This window comes from Nycticebus coucang, chromosome 3 (genome assembly GCF_027406575.1).
Source record: "Nycticebus coucang isolate mNycCou1 chromosome 3, mNycCou1.pri, whole genome shotgun sequence".
Taxonomy (NCBI): Eukaryota; Metazoa; Chordata; class Mammalia; order Primates; family Lorisidae; genus Nycticebus; species Nycticebus coucang.
Window position 1 is genome coordinate 40,518,336 of NC_069782.1, and position 17,265 is coordinate 40,535,600.

At 35.9% G+C, this 17,265-nt stretch overlaps 1 protein-coding gene across 1 annotated transcript in view; it reads left to right on the forward strand.

Annotated features, from left to right (window-relative positions):
- Nucleotides 1-17,265, forward strand: part of PPFIA2 (PTPRF interacting protein alpha 2) — a 512,563-nt gene that overhangs the window by 300,091 nt on the left and 195,207 nt on the right. Inside the window, exon 3 of the mRNA XM_053585751.1 lies at nt 10,264-10,365. Coding sequence (XP_053441726.1) covers nt 10,264-10,365 — 102 coding nt within the window. The remainder of the gene's footprint in view (nt 1-10,263; nt 10,366-17,265) is intronic.

A 17,265-nucleotide genomic window follows, 5' to 3' on the forward strand; every position in this document is an offset into this window, starting at 1 on the left:
ATAAACTTGTAATAGTTCTTATACATTCCAGAAAAAAAAATCTCTTGTCAGTTATATAATTTGTAAAAACAAAGAAAAAGAAAAAGTTCCTCATTCTGTGGGTTGTCTTTCACTTTTTTAATGATTTTATTTGGACTATAGAACTTTTTAAATTTGATGGCTTGTATTGACATAACAAGGTAGAGCAGAGGGCTCACACAACAGTGATTTTTTTCTTTATCCTTCTGGAGGCTGAAAACCTGAAATCAGGGTGCCAGCCTGGTCAGGCTCTGGTAAGGCCTGTTATATTTATATATATTAAACACAAATTGTTATTTTCTGAGCCATGTTCCTCTTCCAAATGCTGCACACAGTAAAATTCCCCAAGGCAGGACAATATGTTCTAATACCTTCTACAATTTCTTATAGCACCCACTACAGCATTTTAGTTCAGTGAATAGCAAACAATGTTATAACCCAAATATTTTTGGTTATGTAATTATAACTGTTGATTGCTAGAGAGTCATGGTTTTGTTTTGTTTAGAGTAAGAGCTTTTTGGGCTATGTTGGGAAATTTAAATGTTCAGCTTGAATGCTATTTTGTGTGCCTGGGAGTATTTGCCACAGCAGGTGTTACCTAACCAGATGCTAAAGCCTTTTAAATCAATATGCAACATCTTGTCAAACATGCCTCCTGCTTCACACTGTCAGAGCTGTTGAAAATTGGCTTTTTCTGCCAAGAGTTTTCAGTTGTCAATGACTCATCCCTGATATGCTTTAGCCACAATGTTTATCGGGCCAGGTGATTTTACTAATGCACTTGGAATATAGAGTTTTAATAAATTTTCAAATGCTTCAAGCATCAAGTAAGTAAAACACATATGTATTAAACATTGGTTGAAATAAAAGATTCTTTTTCTCTCCTTCTGTAAAGATGAGTCAGGATGAAGGGCAGGATTGCTCCCTGGGCTGCAGAACTAGAAGGCTCGGTCCTTCTGTTAGACTTTCTTCCTCGTGATTTCCCTCTCTCTTCTTTCAGATATTTGATACAACAAGACTAGGCCTGGGTATATTTTCCTGTTTGGGGAAAAGTGAAGGGAAGATAGGGCAGGTCAAAGGGAAAGAAACTTGGAGTTAACTTCAGACTTGGTTCTAAGCCATTCGGTTTGTCTGTTGTTCCCATTTTTTTACTACTACGCAGAGGGATGGGGTTTGGGTCTACTTAAACATAGAGCCAAGTCCAAGGTGGGTCTTCGTTCAGCGAATCAGGAAGTCTCCATAAAGCAGTAGGCTGTAACTTGGGATTCTGGCCAGAACTGTAGGCAGCTTGATCCCTTTCAAACAGCATCTCATAGCAACCAACACAAGGGCCCCCTGAAAACTCCTCCAATAAGTTTGATGCTATCATTTTATTTCAGATCCCAGACAACCTCCTGAGAGTTGTGTGAGCCCTCAGGCAGTAGTAAAAATGCAATCAGAGAGGTGCAGAGCAAATGATAGGAGATAAAAATCAGAGATGTGTTCAAGGGGTTTTTAAGAAGAGTTTTATGACATCCAAAATTTTTTTCATACTTTCTATCCTTGTAGACATTAATGTTATAGAGAATTATTTAAGGTGTTTAAAGTACCAATAATTTGATTCTATGATCAGCAAGAATTTACTAAGTACCAAGGAACAAAAATGTACAGTAAAAACTTGGTAAACGGTATGTAAAGCTAGTGAATGATGCCCCATGATCATATCAATGTACACAGCTATGATTTAATAAAAAAAAAATGTACAGTAAGACATTTTCTCTTTTAAAACGTGCCCGGTATTTTTATACCATGTTTGTGTCAATCATTTGTACCATGCCAATGATTAAGTGGAACTCTCTCTTCATTGTTACTTGTGAGATTAATTCTCTGCTCCATATTTATAATAAGGATCAATATTAGGGTCTTCCAATGAAAAAGGGGAATTAATAACATTGGGATTTATATAAGTGGGCCTCAGGTAGGAAATTATTGAGTTACAGTTCAGTTACTATTAGTGAAAGAACTGGACAGTTTTTGCATGGCCTGAAGCATCTAATGAAATATGCCATCCTGTATGGAAAATTGGGTTCTAGAAGAAATCAAAATTATGTGTAGAATAACCATGTATGGCTTAAAAATAATTAAGTATATATCCTTTATTGGGCATTCACTGTAACAACACCTGTGCTAGTCACATTTATACTAACAATTTCATTTTATCCACACAAATTCTGTAAAATGGCACTGCTCCCTACATTAGTTGGATAGGCAACTGACTGGAAAAGATCACTGCTGTTAGCCCAGATGTTACTGGAATCTCATTCATGCCACATGTGACTCCCACAAATATGCAGAATGTAAGGCCAGTTTACCATTGGTCACAGTGAGTGCACAGCCTAGGGCTCACAGTACTTTGGGGATCCATGTAAACATTTTAATTTCTTTTAACATGTATGTGTGTGTGTTGTAATATTTTTTATAGATGGGCGGGTCAATGAAGACAAAAGTGCCTAGGGCCCACGGAACACACAGTGCAGTGCCAGCAGAGACACTAATATAGGGGTACTAAAAAACTCTACCTGGCTTCTAGTTTGGTTCCCAGCCAAGCTATGGTGGCACTGCCTTCCCTCTAGGATTTGACAACAAGCTGAATCATCACTCACAGCCTGCTTTGAAAAATCACCCTGTACCTGGGGCAGCTCTATGTGCATGTTGACAAATTGGTGTCTGCAAAGCATCATAGTATATGGTGTAAGGGAGGCTCATTTCAGTGGGAGCTCAGTGAGTGGCTCATGGTAGGAACTGGGCTTGATGGTCCGACAACTTGTGGTGGCTTGACAATACCGATGTTTGATTTCAACAAACATTGACTTTTTGGAAGATTTTGAAAAGGAATGTTTCCAAGTACCCATGTCCACATCTACCATAATATCAGCTTTGGTAGCATGTTTGATTTTAAACAGACCTGCATGCTCCAGATCACCACAATACGTTAGCATAATCTTCTATTATGCAGGTTTAGGAAAAAAAGACAAAACTGTTCTCTAATTAGAATATGCCTACATTAAAAAAAATCAAGGGGCACAAAATATAATTTGCATAGGTTTTAAACCCCATTTTCCTTTTAACTTGGGTAGCTTGACTCAACAATTTCTGTGAGAATTCTGAGTCCAGTTGTGCCTGTCAAATTGTATTAGTTATGCAGGCGAGTTTACCTTCAAGCTGTCTAGCCCAGAGCTGACCGTGAGACATGGCTGTTTCACACAGTAATTTTGGATGACAGCTTTCCCTGGGTTCATGTCAGACTAGAAGGCAATTTATAAGAACAGAGGTCATTAACACTGCATTGGATTACATAATAAAGAAAAAAATTATATATATAACGATATGATGAAACATTAATTTGTATGAAACAGAACTGTTTTTCTAAGATAAATAATTTCCAAACGAAATCTCTAAAGACTCTTGTGAATTTTTAACAGCTAATATACCGAGATATGCACAGATATAAAATTTGAAAAATAAATTATCCTTTTGATGCCTTGTTTTTATCTCTCCAATTGCATACTTCTTTTAATATTATTGTGTTGTAGAAATTATCCACTGCCTGGTGGTTTAGAAAAGAAGATATGTATTTTTATACATGTAAATTTGTGTCCAATTATATCCAATGAAATATACATTTGACATCAATATTTTCCACTGAATAATACAGACAGAATTGTTCGAAGAATTTTCAAAGTTCAAAAGAGGAAACACCAAAATACAGTCATTGGGGAGCATAGCCTAAGGAAGTCATTATAAATAACATTTTGAAGTAGTTAATTTGTCTAATTTAAATGCTAGATGGTCAAATCAGCCTGCTTCCATGCCATATGCTTTCCTGAGAGCTATTTTTAATTTGCACAAATGGTTGGAGAATAAACTTAAAAGATGCTTTTTTGTGGTTAGTGAGGGTGTTGGCAGTGTTTAGTGAAGCTGAATTCCAACTCACCCTTTCTCTTTTCTGTTCTCTCTCAGGCTGGTTTGCACTCATAATTCTCCAGTTTGTACTCATTCAGATATGTGGCTACAGAAATAGGGTCATGGTCAGTTCATTATTAAGTAGTCCACATGATTAGAGAATGCAGGTTTAAATAAAAGGCAAAGAGAGTTAAAATTAAAATCCAAATGAATGGATTGTCAGAGATTTCTCTGGAGACGGTCTGGTGTTACTGACTTGGAAGTGAAAGGTTGCATTTTGCTCTTATCCTACAGCGTCTATTGACCTGACTCCCTGAGGTGAGGACTTAGCTACTAAATCAAGGCCTTTCAAACATTCAAAAAATGAGAAAATGTGGGTTTCTCCCCCAATTAAACACCCTTGTATAAACACATCCTCTGAACTCAGTCAGGGAAACTAGCAGGTTTTTTTCAATTCTTCTGTGTTTCATATTAAATATCACAAAAGGAATTATAGGTGAATATATACCAGGATGGGCAGCCTGGTAGGCTATGTTGATTTACCAGGTAGAAAAAGGCCTGAGTTGAAGAGAAAAGGAAAGATGGCCAGAGGAATTTCTCTTCCATCTGCTCTTTGGGTTACTTTTACACAGTGGTTCTCAACCTTCCTAATGCCATGGCTCTTGAATACAGTTCCTGTGGGTTGCAACCCACAGGTTGAGAACCGCTGTTCTTACAGAGCCTAAGTCAGCACAAGAACTGAGTGAACCTCTCTAGTTTGCCTCTGTTTTTTTCACTTAAGAGATAACATGTGCAGGGGTCAAAACAAGAGAAATTCTTTGCTTTAAACTGATTGAGAAAACCCCATGTACTTATAGTCTATTACTTGAGATAACAGCAGTTCATAGACTTACATTGCTCTGGTCATTCTCAGCTCAGATGCCAACAAACAAAAGTGAAGCCACTGTCAGGATACAAAGGCAGGCTGCTTTTGCAGCCTAACAGGCCTTGGGGACGTTGATACCAGCCCTTACATTGCCAAACTTTAGAAAGGGCCTTGTGAGAGTTTACTTAAGTCCTATCGTCTAAGTTTTCTCATCCATATTCTGGGAAAAATAAGTGTGCTGTGATGAACAAATGATAAGGTCCCTAACAATTGTCCCTAGCATATAACTAGTCCTCAAGAAAAGGTAGTGTAAGAAAAGCACTAGAGTAGGTGAGCTGGGGGATGGATGGTAAAAAATAAATAAATAAACAAACAAACAAACGAAAACTGGGAACTTAGCTAATTGAGGAACTTTAAATTTTATCCAATTTAAGAGCCTTGTAACTTAAAAGTATATGTGCACAGAAATTAAATGACTTGAATTAGTGAATAAGAAATGACACATTCAAAATACTAAGATACTAACAGAAAAAATGTTATTTTATTTACTTTGTCTTTCTTTAAAGGAATTAAGATTATATCATGAGTTGAATTAGTATTGAGAGGGACCAATATGGTTAGAAAAGACTAATTTCAAAGTAAAAGCAGGTTGAGTATCAAATACCTGAATGCATATAAGCATATTGAGAGCAGGGACTTTAACTTGCTTCTTTGCAGGCATTTTCCCAGCACTTAGAACAGTGTCCACTAAATAGTAAGTGCTCATATGAATGGGTGTGTGATGTGGACGAGGACAAGCTAAGAAAGAACGAAGATCCACTCCCTTTGGTTTGAGGGTAATTTTATGGCACTGCATGTCCTACATCCCAACCACTCTTTAAAGTTCCAAGAAAAAAATATAGAGTGGAGAAAGTCATTGTGCTCCATGGGAAAAGTAAGAATTTGGCAGACTATGGCTGGGAAACAAATGACTGGTCTGAAGAGTTGACCAACATGCTTGATGGTTGGGAAGCTATCAACTCCTTCTGTCTTGGTGAGTCAAAGCAAACAGCCTTTAGTACAGACTCCTTTTAATTTGGACATGGTGAAGTGTGAATGCAGTTTCCTTCTAACATTTATCCTGCACTGCCTTCAGATTCTGATAATACCCTGTTGTACCTCGCATTCCATTTCGTACCTTTTTCACTCCAATTTATATTTTTGCAATCTTTGCATATTATTTTACTAAGATCTAACTTATTTATTCTGCCCTTTGCACAATTACATCATGTACGTTTACTAAACTTAATTCATACATTTTCCTGTAGATGGGAATGTAGGTTGTTCCTAGTGGATTTTTTTTTTTCTGGGAATCTTGTGGAAATACTTTTCTAAAACAGAGTTTGAGAATGATAGACTAGAGAAATAACATATTGGTTAAATATAGATCTTCACTTTAAGAATTAATAAGACCAATTTAATACATCCAGTGAACAAATGATAAATATGAAGGCATGAATTATTCACAGCAGTAGTCCCTAAACACTAAGAAATAGAAAATATGAGCACTGTTTGGTAAGTATCTACCATGTAAATATGAAAAATAAACATATGTGGTTGGATACTTTCGGGACACCCTTGTGATTTCATTACTGCTGCCTCTTCATTCACTTTTTTGAGATACACCTGCTCCCATTCATTTTTCCATCTTTGTCCTCAGTGCAAATATTTATATCACAACATTATGGTTTCATGATAATGAGCTTCAACACTAAGCTGGCCAATTCCTAAAGTGGGGACATTCTGCAAACCTCTTTGCAAAAACAACCAGAATCGGCGAAGATTATGTGACTACTTCATTGAATTTGGCAGTTTTCAGGTGGTCGCTGATTCTATATGCAATGAATCACAGCAGGCATGTCATTGCTATGTAGAATATAGGCAGTATATTTCAAATATAGACAAAAACAGCAGCTACGAAGTAAAAAGAATATATCTGTTAAATGTTAAGCAAATTATAATGATTTCACTCATGAAGACAAAGAAGTCTTGATAATATCTTTTAAAAATCATTTTGGTATTAAAGTCAAAAGTCTAGGGAAAGCAAACCATTTATTTATTTTTATAAGAATTTATCGAGTGTCTACTCAGGTTCACAGGAACTATGCTAAGACCTGAAGACATAAAAATAAATAAGATAACAGCCTTGCCTTAAATTATCATTCTCTTTTCTTGAGAGAAGTAAAAACATGATTCAATTAGTATCAAAATAATACAATTAGATATTACAAAGCATTAACAAGGCAAATTGGTGCTTAAAAGAAAAAAAAAAAAGGAAGAGAAGATGGGCTTGAGTATTCCAGGAATAAAAGACAGCACGGAAAAAGAAATACAAAGAAAAGAGAAACGAGAAAATGAAAAGGTGGAAATGGAAAGAGAAAAGAAAAATCTATGGCAGTAAGTACAGAAGAGAGACCTTCTAAGAAGGAGGATTTAGAGGGGCAAAGTCAACTCTAAAGCAACGGTATTACCAAGGGTGGAAACTAGGAAACTTTAAAACTTAAAGTTGGTTCAAATTGGATGTGTTTCAGGGTAGGGATCTACAAAAGCTTCATGAGCTTTGGAAAGACATAATTTTTCCAAAGATTGGTAGACAAATTAGGAGAAAGGCTGTGTTCAGGAGGAAAAGAACAACCCATTGTGACCACCCCTTGTGAGACAGATTGTCTGGATTCTCAAAGCTAGCTCTGCCGTTGACCAGCTGTGTAACTTTGGGCAGAATACTAAACTTCTCTAGGCCTTAGCAGAATTTTAGTAGTTCTTTACAGTATGTTTGTTATTAGAATCATTCATAGGATCGATCTGAATTGCTTGGCAAAATACTTGCCATATTTAAGGGTTCGATCAATGTTAAATACCATTGCTGTTACTGTTACAAAGATGATGGAAGACTGAGGTCATGATGACATTAACAATGGAGAAGTAGGTAAAAAAAAAAAAAAAAAAAAGAGGCCTGTCAGAGGAAAAGAGTAAAAACGTTGGATAAATAACTCCACGTGGAGCATTTGCACCTGTTACAGTCCCAGATGTGTTGATCTGTATGAAGGGAATTGAGCCGCCTCACATTCTCATTGGACGAATAATTACAATAATAGTTATTTTATGCTTCAATTAAAAGTGTATTGAAAAATGTGCTCCAAATAGAAATGATACATCAGAAAAGCGCTAGACTTTATGCCCAATGGCTTATGAGCTTCACAAACTTAAATCTACAGTTTATCGGTTTCCTCAGCCATAAGATAGGCATGGCATTCCCTCCATAGGTATTTAGAGAGCAAAGTGAAATAGTGAATGTAAAAAAATAGTGTTTTGTATCTGCTAGGAAATTAATAAGTGTAAGAATAATCTTAGTACCTGGAGCCACTAAAATAGCCTGCTCAGAATCAGGGTTATGATAACAAAAATCCCGTCATCTGTCACCAATAGCATCTTTACTAATTTCTGTCCTCTCTTTTAAATATGTGATTGTTTCAAAAAACTTACAGGTTTTTATTTTCTCTAATTCTCTAAGCACAAAACCACATTCTCCAACATAGGGAGTTTTGATGACAGGAGTACATGGGAGGAAGCCAAAAACCAAAAATAAATCATAATTTCACCACCTGGAGATGTCTAATGTTAAAATGCTGAAATATTTCTTTCTGGTCTTTTTTCTTTGTATAGTTAGCAAACTAAACCCCTAGAAAGGCAGACACAGATAGATATTTTTGATAACTGATACTGCGTTAAAGGTACGGATTTGATTTATGCTTTATCTTAGTCAATACTCTAATACATATATGTGAGTATAAGATTATTTTTGAATGCCTGTATGTTAGTAATCCATAACACAGAACCTGTATTTGTCATGTCATTTCTCCATGAAAGCTGTGCAGTGTAAAAGCAAGTTCCATTTTCCAGAGAAAAGTTTGTTGTTTTCTGCTTGTTGCTTATTTCCATTCTCCACCTAAATAATGTGCTCAAAGTAATGTGCTCAGTCAGGGGAGAAAACATTTATCTGCAAGGTCAGACAAATTGTAACAATGAACTCTTTCGTCTAGAGTCTAAATCCTAAAATCTACTCCCAGGCCTTTGAAGTATCCAGTTGGTCTGAAGCCATTTAAAGAAACTAAGCAAAATAAATGGTCTGAAGCAACCAAAAATATAAACCCCAAACCTTTCCCAGCTTGGGATAATCATCGCATTCATGTACTTTCCACTAAATTTGCCTTTGTGGAGGTCAAGTTAACCAAACCCGTCTCCCCCATTCTTTGCGCTTTTTGATCTGAGTGCCTTCTCAGGCTGGAGCAAAGTTTTCCCAAATAAAACATTCGGTAACCGTCAATTACACTACTGAGAATCACTCTAAAGGGTTTGTTGAGTTTAATAAGTTGGAGTAGCAAAATAGGGCCATTAGGTTTCTTTTTCTGTCACTTCATTCAACTTTTTAAAAAATTTTGATCATTTAATTAAATAATCTTTTGTGTGTCTAAACTGTCCACCTATTGGAGAAAAAGAAACATATCATATGATTTCTGATCTCATTTTGGAGAAGAAAGCCATTGAAGATTGCTCCATAGTGTCATCAACCACTTGAGGATAGACTTACTCCAAAACCTCAACCTTTTGGTAACAATATGAACCGTTTTCATTTATCAAAAATAAATACTATTTGAGCACACACTAGGCCTTAGACACTTAAGGCTGCCTCAACTGCACCTCAGACCATCAGGCATTAGATTCTTATAAGGAGCTAAGTAAGCGCACAACCCCTCACATAGTGTATAGTGAGAGTCCTATACTGCTGTGGCTCTGACAGCAGGTGGAATTCAGGCAGAGATGCCAGTGATGAGAGCCGCTGTAAATGCAGAAGCAGTTTCCCTGCCACCTGCTGCTGGCCTCTTTGCTGTGTAGCCTGCTCCTAACGGCACTTATTCAAGACAGGTAGATTCTCTTTCTTCCTTTTGTTAACAAATCAATAAATTCCATAGCACTTTTAGCAGGATCTTGCATTATTGTTTTGGCGGTCCACTATACTCTATATGAATATTGTTATGTAGGAATTAAAGTTAAGACTTTTGGATCTGTTCACAAAATTAATCAGACTAAATAACTCTAACAATAATTTTTCATATGAATGTTACATTCAGGGTGATGTATCTGATATATCTTGAAATATATTTCATACATAGTACACCCATGTACCGGCGTATTATAATAAAACACATACGGTAAATATTATGGATTAACATGTGTTAACAATGGAATCAAGGTTCTTTATGACTCCAGTATGTATTAACCAACCAACGAGGCTATTTTTTCCTATTCTTTTCATTCAAGAAATTTATATATTTTGATTTTTTGTCTCTTCTGCTTTTATGTATCGAGTGAGTCCTCAAATATTTTTGTTGCTTTTACAGGAATTTGCTGCACTGACAAAAGAATTAAATGCCTGCAGGGAACAACTTCTAGAGAAGGAAGAAGAAATATCTGAACTTAAAGCTGAAAGAAACAACACGAGAGTAAGTATAACGTGGCCTCATCCTGGAAGTAATTCCATTTGTAGTTCAGCGCTTTATATCTACTCTACATATAAAGAGAAAATATAAGCGTTTTAAAACTTTAGGAATACTTTAAGCAGATATGAACCTATGATCAGTTACTTAAAGTAAAGGAGGATATACTGCTAAACTCAAAACAAAAAGACAGAAAACCTAAATTATAGCCTACTAAATCACTATGTGGGTTTTCAGCATGTTCTTATTCCTTCTGGCCTTTACTTTGTGTCACTTTAAAAAAGAGGGCTGCATTTCAATAAAGGGTTTCAAACTTTCAAAAGGTTATATTGGGGATGAGGGCAATGCCTCAGAGGTTGAAAACTAGCAAGGGAGAAAGGAGGGGGTGTAGAGAGAGTTTAAATTACGGAGGGCTATGAGGGAGTGGCCTGGGTTTTGTCCTCACCTCATCCCAGCAAAAGATGTATCTGAAAAGGGAAAATAAGGTGTTAAAAATAGAAAACCACTGGAACAGATCTCTGCCAACTAAAAGAGGCATGCTTTTATATTTGAAAAAAGTTCCAAGGGACCTTCTAGGTCTGATACTCTAATTCTGTGAAATTAATAAAGTTCACTACATTCTCTTCTTGGAAACCCTGTATTTTGTCAACCACAGGGTCTGTCAGGTAACATTAAAGTTAAGAATTTGATCAAAGATGCTGTGTTTTCTAGTTCAAAAGAAAAATGACTGAATTTCATGAAATTTGTAAATTGCCATATTACCCACGAATGAGTACAGTTTCTCTACTAAAAGAAAGTGGAACCTGTGTGGATATAAGTTCAATTGAATTATTAAGGAGATGAGAATTATTCTAAGTATTATGGCCTTAACAGATTAATGCTGGAAAAAATAATGTACAGTTAATGGCTATTCACTTTACACTCAGTCTTAGAGAATAATACAGAAATAACAGCTCCACACGCCGTGAGCTCATGACTCTAATGAGAAGCAGAATTGCAGGCATAATGGTTATATGATCAACCTCAGTGTACGTCCATATTCATCAGGGTCTTATTTAAGGGTAAAGACAATTCACATATATGCATACAATGAATTGGTTTTCATTGAGGCTTGACTGAACCAGCCACGTGGATTGCCTCAAATAGGGCATAACATGAGCCCTTAAGATCCTATCATCTGATGTCAGAAGAATTTTTTTGTTTTCCTCTCCCTCTATATATTTTTCCCACCGTGATTTTTAACTGTGTTTCCATGCAAATTTAAAGTTTATTTCTGCTGTAAGATTTCTTCTTCTCTATTTCACTCTTTTATACTTCGATGCTTTAGACTACATTCCCTGATGTAACACCACATAGCCAAGTGTAAAAGCAAGAGCAGGAAGCTGAGAATCGAGGAAAATCAAAACCTTTGGATTGATTTCCAACTAATCCCCACATTTAAAATGCACCAGATACTCTTTTATTAGCTGTGTATTTGTTTCTTCTGTATATAGCCTTTTTTTACAGCCCTAGACTTCTTTCTACACCCCTATGAAGGACATATTACAATTATATACATTTTTCAGACAAAGCGTGTAAGCTCAGAAAAGGTCAGATACTTTCCCTGAGGTTAAATAGTAAATAACAAGGGGTGGGGGGGGGGTTGAAACATTAAGCTAAGGGATTCTAAATCTAGAAACTGCATCTGAAGTCATGAGGTCATCAGCATGATTACTCAAGCTACACCCAGGAAGGTGCTCGAAGATTTACTACAGTTTAGAGAAAACGTTGCCTACGACTCAGACTTCTGCAGTGTGAAGTCTGTTATTTCTTAATTGTGACTACGAATCGTGGCTGAAGCACCTTTAAAAGGTGCCTCTGGCATTACCAAGGACACCAGGAAAACTCACATAAAACCCCTAGTTAGGATTTCAACGTGAGCATGATATGAAGTTCCTTTATGTAACAGAAGTTGAAGCCGTCAACTTTACACACGAATAATAGTTACTTTTGGAAAATATTACTAAGGCTGCACAATATTTTTCTACCTTTCTTAAGAAGTGATGTGGAGCTTTTTTTGTTGTTGTTCATTAGACAAGAAAAACAGATTTTTGAAACTCCCTGGTAATAAGTATGGATTATATGATAACTTTGTCGATTATGTCATCTCTTTTCCCCAGACGCCTCATTAAGTATTGCTAAACAAAACAATTTTCACAAATTTGTATAATTGTTTCTCTTCCCACATGTTGTGTTTTTCTTCTTGTTAGAAACACCTACTTATTGGTTATAGGTAACAACAAGCTAGTATTTCCTTCTCACACGCTTAAAGAAAATTTGATAATAGATTGTGAGCAAATTTAAAGCAGAATTCAGCCTTCCAATTTCCAATGTTCTGATAAACTCATGGCTTTCTCTACAACAAGCAATTAGCCTATGTTCATGACTTGAGAGATAAGTAACATAAAAAGACAGTTATACAAAGAGAAATCATGAATCTTGATTGGACAGGATCATTTGTGTTAATTTTGAGTAACATCAAAAACAATAGATAGGAAAGGCTTCTGCATAATGATATTTGAATGAATTATACCTCCTCCCAAAACAGATAATAGAAATTTTAGTGGAATTTGAATGAAGTTTATCTAATACAGAGAGTAGTAATAATGATAATACATATATTTAGTCAACGTTATTTAAGTGCTAAATGATTTTCTAAATGATTTACGTGTTTAACTCACTTTATCCTCCCAGTAATCTCATTATCCCCACTTAGTGGGAAACCTAAGGAAGGAAGTAGCTTGACACAGGCCACATGGCTTATAAGTGACACCAGGGAATCTGCCCCTCAGCTTAGCCACAGATTATGCATTTAAGAAATTGTATTTCTGTGTTACCTACAAAACACATGTGATACAAAGGGCTTATGTTCAAGAAAAAAGAGTATGTCCACATTGCTATAATTAAGTCTTGATGTGTTCTACACCCTTATCTATTATTTGGAAAGTAGGACGCGAAGTGCATATTCTGATGTCAGGGCTGACAGTTACAGCCACGTATCACTTTGTCACTACAGAAATAGCTGATCTCCAGCCCCAAAATAGGGGCAAATGAAAGAAACTAAAGGCATTACTGGAGTTGCTCTTAAATCCAGCTGCCTCAAGTAATTAAATTGTGGATATCCAAATACAATCATCCTCATATTATTTATGATTATACAAAAATAAAAATTTTAAAATGTTAATGGATATTTACAGAAACATATGAACGAGCTTTTTGTTTAACATTTATGCTGATAAAAAATGCAGAAACAAAATATGTTATTCCTAAAACTCCCCTGACTGTACTGTGTCAACTTATATTTATACAAAATAACATATTTCTGATGTTATTTCAACTCAAATTGATCAGTAACACTTATGTTTCAGAAAAATTATCTGAATTAATGAAATGCTAAAGAAAAGATGTTAATTTTAGTGTAATTACCAATTGTTGATAGCAGAGAACGTTTTTGTTGTTAGAACTCTTTCGGCTATTTTTACGGCTGAGGATCTCATAGAATGGGTTATATTGTTGATGATGTTTTAAAATGTAACTACTGTATGACTTTGAAAAAGAAGTTATGGTTGTGAGAACCAGTCTTAATTTCAGTTATAAATAATTATGCTATAATTTAATCTCATGGGTCATAAAATTAAGGAGAAAGGCTTAATTGCAGTTGAAACATTCCTTACCGTGCCTTGATCTTGCTTTAGTTCTGAACCAAAGGAGTTTTCTTAATAGATGTTGAGATACAATCAGCCAGCTGCCATTACTAAAGAAAAATGTCCCATTCTTGACAAATCTCTGCCTACACAAGTTAATAATATCCTTCAAATATATTTTCTCAGTGAGTAGAAAACATTAATACAATCCAATTCAGAAAAAAAAAAAATTGGCAGCTGAAAATAGATGAAGATACTGTGTGTACGTACATGAGTTTATTTATATGTATGAAAGTGCTATGATAAGATACGATAAATACAAGAGCGAATAAGATAAGACGTAGGCTCTCCAAATAGCTATTTCAATATGATGATCAAACATGTACTATGAGACACAGAGGATTTTAAACTATATGGGAAAGCAAAGGCTGTTGAGTGGCCAAGTATGAAAGCAACCAGTTCATAAGTTTCCATTTTCAGAGGTTGATGTGGTGCTATATACCCCTATTACAACAAGGCAATTAGTCTATAGGGAAGAATGCATTTCTACTTGAATGCCATTTGTAATCTAAAATAATTGCGTACAAGATTATGTTGAGTCCAGATATAATAATAGAAAAGTATACAGTTTTAGAAACTCTTATGATATCATAATAAAATAAAGGATGTAGATTACCTAAGACATTTTGTTCTGCAAGTCAGAAGTTAGTCCACAAAACTCCCAATAATGTATGCTGTGCTTGCAAAAGTGTTGTGTGTACGTTATGCATGTGTGTTTTTAAATGCAGACTGTAGTCTTTAAAATTAAAGTCTAACATAGGATTGATGGCCATTCATGTAGTCCCTGTAATCCTTTGAGTATAGCAAAGACAGTGCCATATGCCCCTTCCACAATAATTATTGATTATGAGACTAAAATTGTAGTTTATGAGGCTGGGTGCAGTGGCTCACGCCTGTAATCCTAGCACCCTGGGAAGCCGAGAGGATCACCTGAGGTCAGGAGTTCCAGTCCATCCTAAGCAAAGCAATACCTATCTCTACTAAAGATAGAAAATAGCCAGGCATATTGGCTGATGCCTGTAGTCACACCTACTAGAGAGGCTGAGACCAGAGGATTGCTTGAACCCTAGAGTTTGAAGTTGCTGTTAACTATGATGCCACAGCACTATACCAACAGCAAATGAGGGAGATGCTGTCTCGAATAAATAAACAGATATAATTGTAGCTTATATATGTATAATTAGTAGATTTGTTAGTGATATTTTAGGTAAGTTCCTCCTTTTGTACTTTTTTTTATTAAGTCATTTGTACATAGATCATAAAAACATTTATGCCATTATAGGATTCAATGTGTTGATTATTTGTACAAATTGAGGTGTTTATATCCTACTAATCAACATAGTCTTCACCTCATTTACTCAATTACAGCATTAAGGCATTTGTGTTCTACACCTGATAGATCCGACTTGTACTTGCAATATGCTCCAACTCTCCCTCTATCGACCCACTCCCCTCCCTTCCCCTCTCCCTCCCCTTCTCTTCTTCACCCTAGGCTATAGTTGTGTTTCATTTTTCATATGCAAGTGTGAGTTATTATAAATTGGTTTCACAGTAGTACTGAGTACATTGGATTTTTTTTTTCCATTCCCGAGATACTTTACTAAGAAGAATATTTTCCAGCTCCATCCATGTAAACACACAAGAGGTAAAGTCTTCGGGGTTTTTTTTAATGCTGCATAGTATTCCATGGTATACATATACCAAAATTTGTTAATCTATTCATGGGTCGATGGGCACTTGGGCTTCTTCCATGACTTGAAAATTATGAATTGATCTGCAATCAACAATCTGGTGCAAATGTCTTTATTGCAAAATGATTTTTAATCCTTTGGATATACACCTAGAAGAGGAATTGCAGTATCAAACGGCAGGTCTACATTTAGATCCCCAAGTGGTCTCCAAATTTCCTTCCAAAAGGAACGTACTAGCTTGCATTCCCAACAGCAGTGCAGAAGTGTTCCCTTTTCTCCACATCCATGCCAACATCTGTAGTTTTGGGATTTTGTGATGTGGGCTACTCTTACTGGAGTTAGATGATACCTCAGAGTAGTTTTGGTTTGCATTTCTCTGATGATTAAAGATGATGAGCATTTTTGCATGTGTCTGTAGACCATGTGCCTGTCTTCTTCAGAGAAGCTTCTGTTCATGTCTCTTGCCCACAATGAAATGGGATCACTTGTTTTTTTCTTAGTAAAGTTTGAGTTCTAGGTGGATTCTGGTTATTAGACGCTTGTCGGAAGTATTAACTGGCAAAAATCCTCTCCCATTCTGAGGGCTGTCTATTTGCTTTACTTAGTGTATTCTTGGCAGTGCAGAAGCTTTTTAATTTGATCAGATCCCAGTAATGTATTTTTGATGTTGCTTCAATTGCTGGGCGTGTCCTCCTCATAAAGTATTCTCCCAGGCCAATTTTTTCAGGCATTTCCCCTGCACTCTCTCAAAGAATTTTTATCATTTTATGTCTTAAGTAAGTCCTTTAACCAATGAGAGTCAATTTTTGTTAGAGGAGAAAGGTATGGGTCCAGTTTCAGTCTTCTACAGGTCACCAGCCAATTCACCGAGCACCATTTGTTGAATAGGAAATCTTTCCACCAATTCATATTTTTGATAGGCTTATCAAAAATCAAATGATGATGTGTCTGGGTTCACCTCTTGGTCTTCAATTCTGTTCCATACATCTACCTCTCTATTTTTTGTGCCAGTATCATGCTGTTTTGATTGCTATTGATCTATAGTATAGTCTTAAGCCTGGTAGCGTGATTTCTCCTGATTTGTTTTTATTTCGAGTAATGTCTTGGCTATTCGAGGTTGTTTCTATTTCCATATAAAATGAAGTACTAATTTTTCCAGGTCTTTAAGTATGACAGAGGTGCTTTAATAGGGATCGCATTAAATCTGTAGATTACTTTAGGTAGTATAAACATATTAACAATGTTGATTCTTCTCAGCCATGAGCATGATATGTTTTAACATTTGTTAATATCTTCAGCTATTTCTTTTCTCAGAGTTTTATAGTTCTCTGTATAGAGATCTTTCATATCCTTAGTTAGATACACCCCCAGATATTTCATCTTCTTTGGCACTATTTTAAAGGGAATAGAGTCCTTAATTGTTTTTCCCCCTTGACTATTGCTGATATATATAAAGGCTATAGATTTGTGAG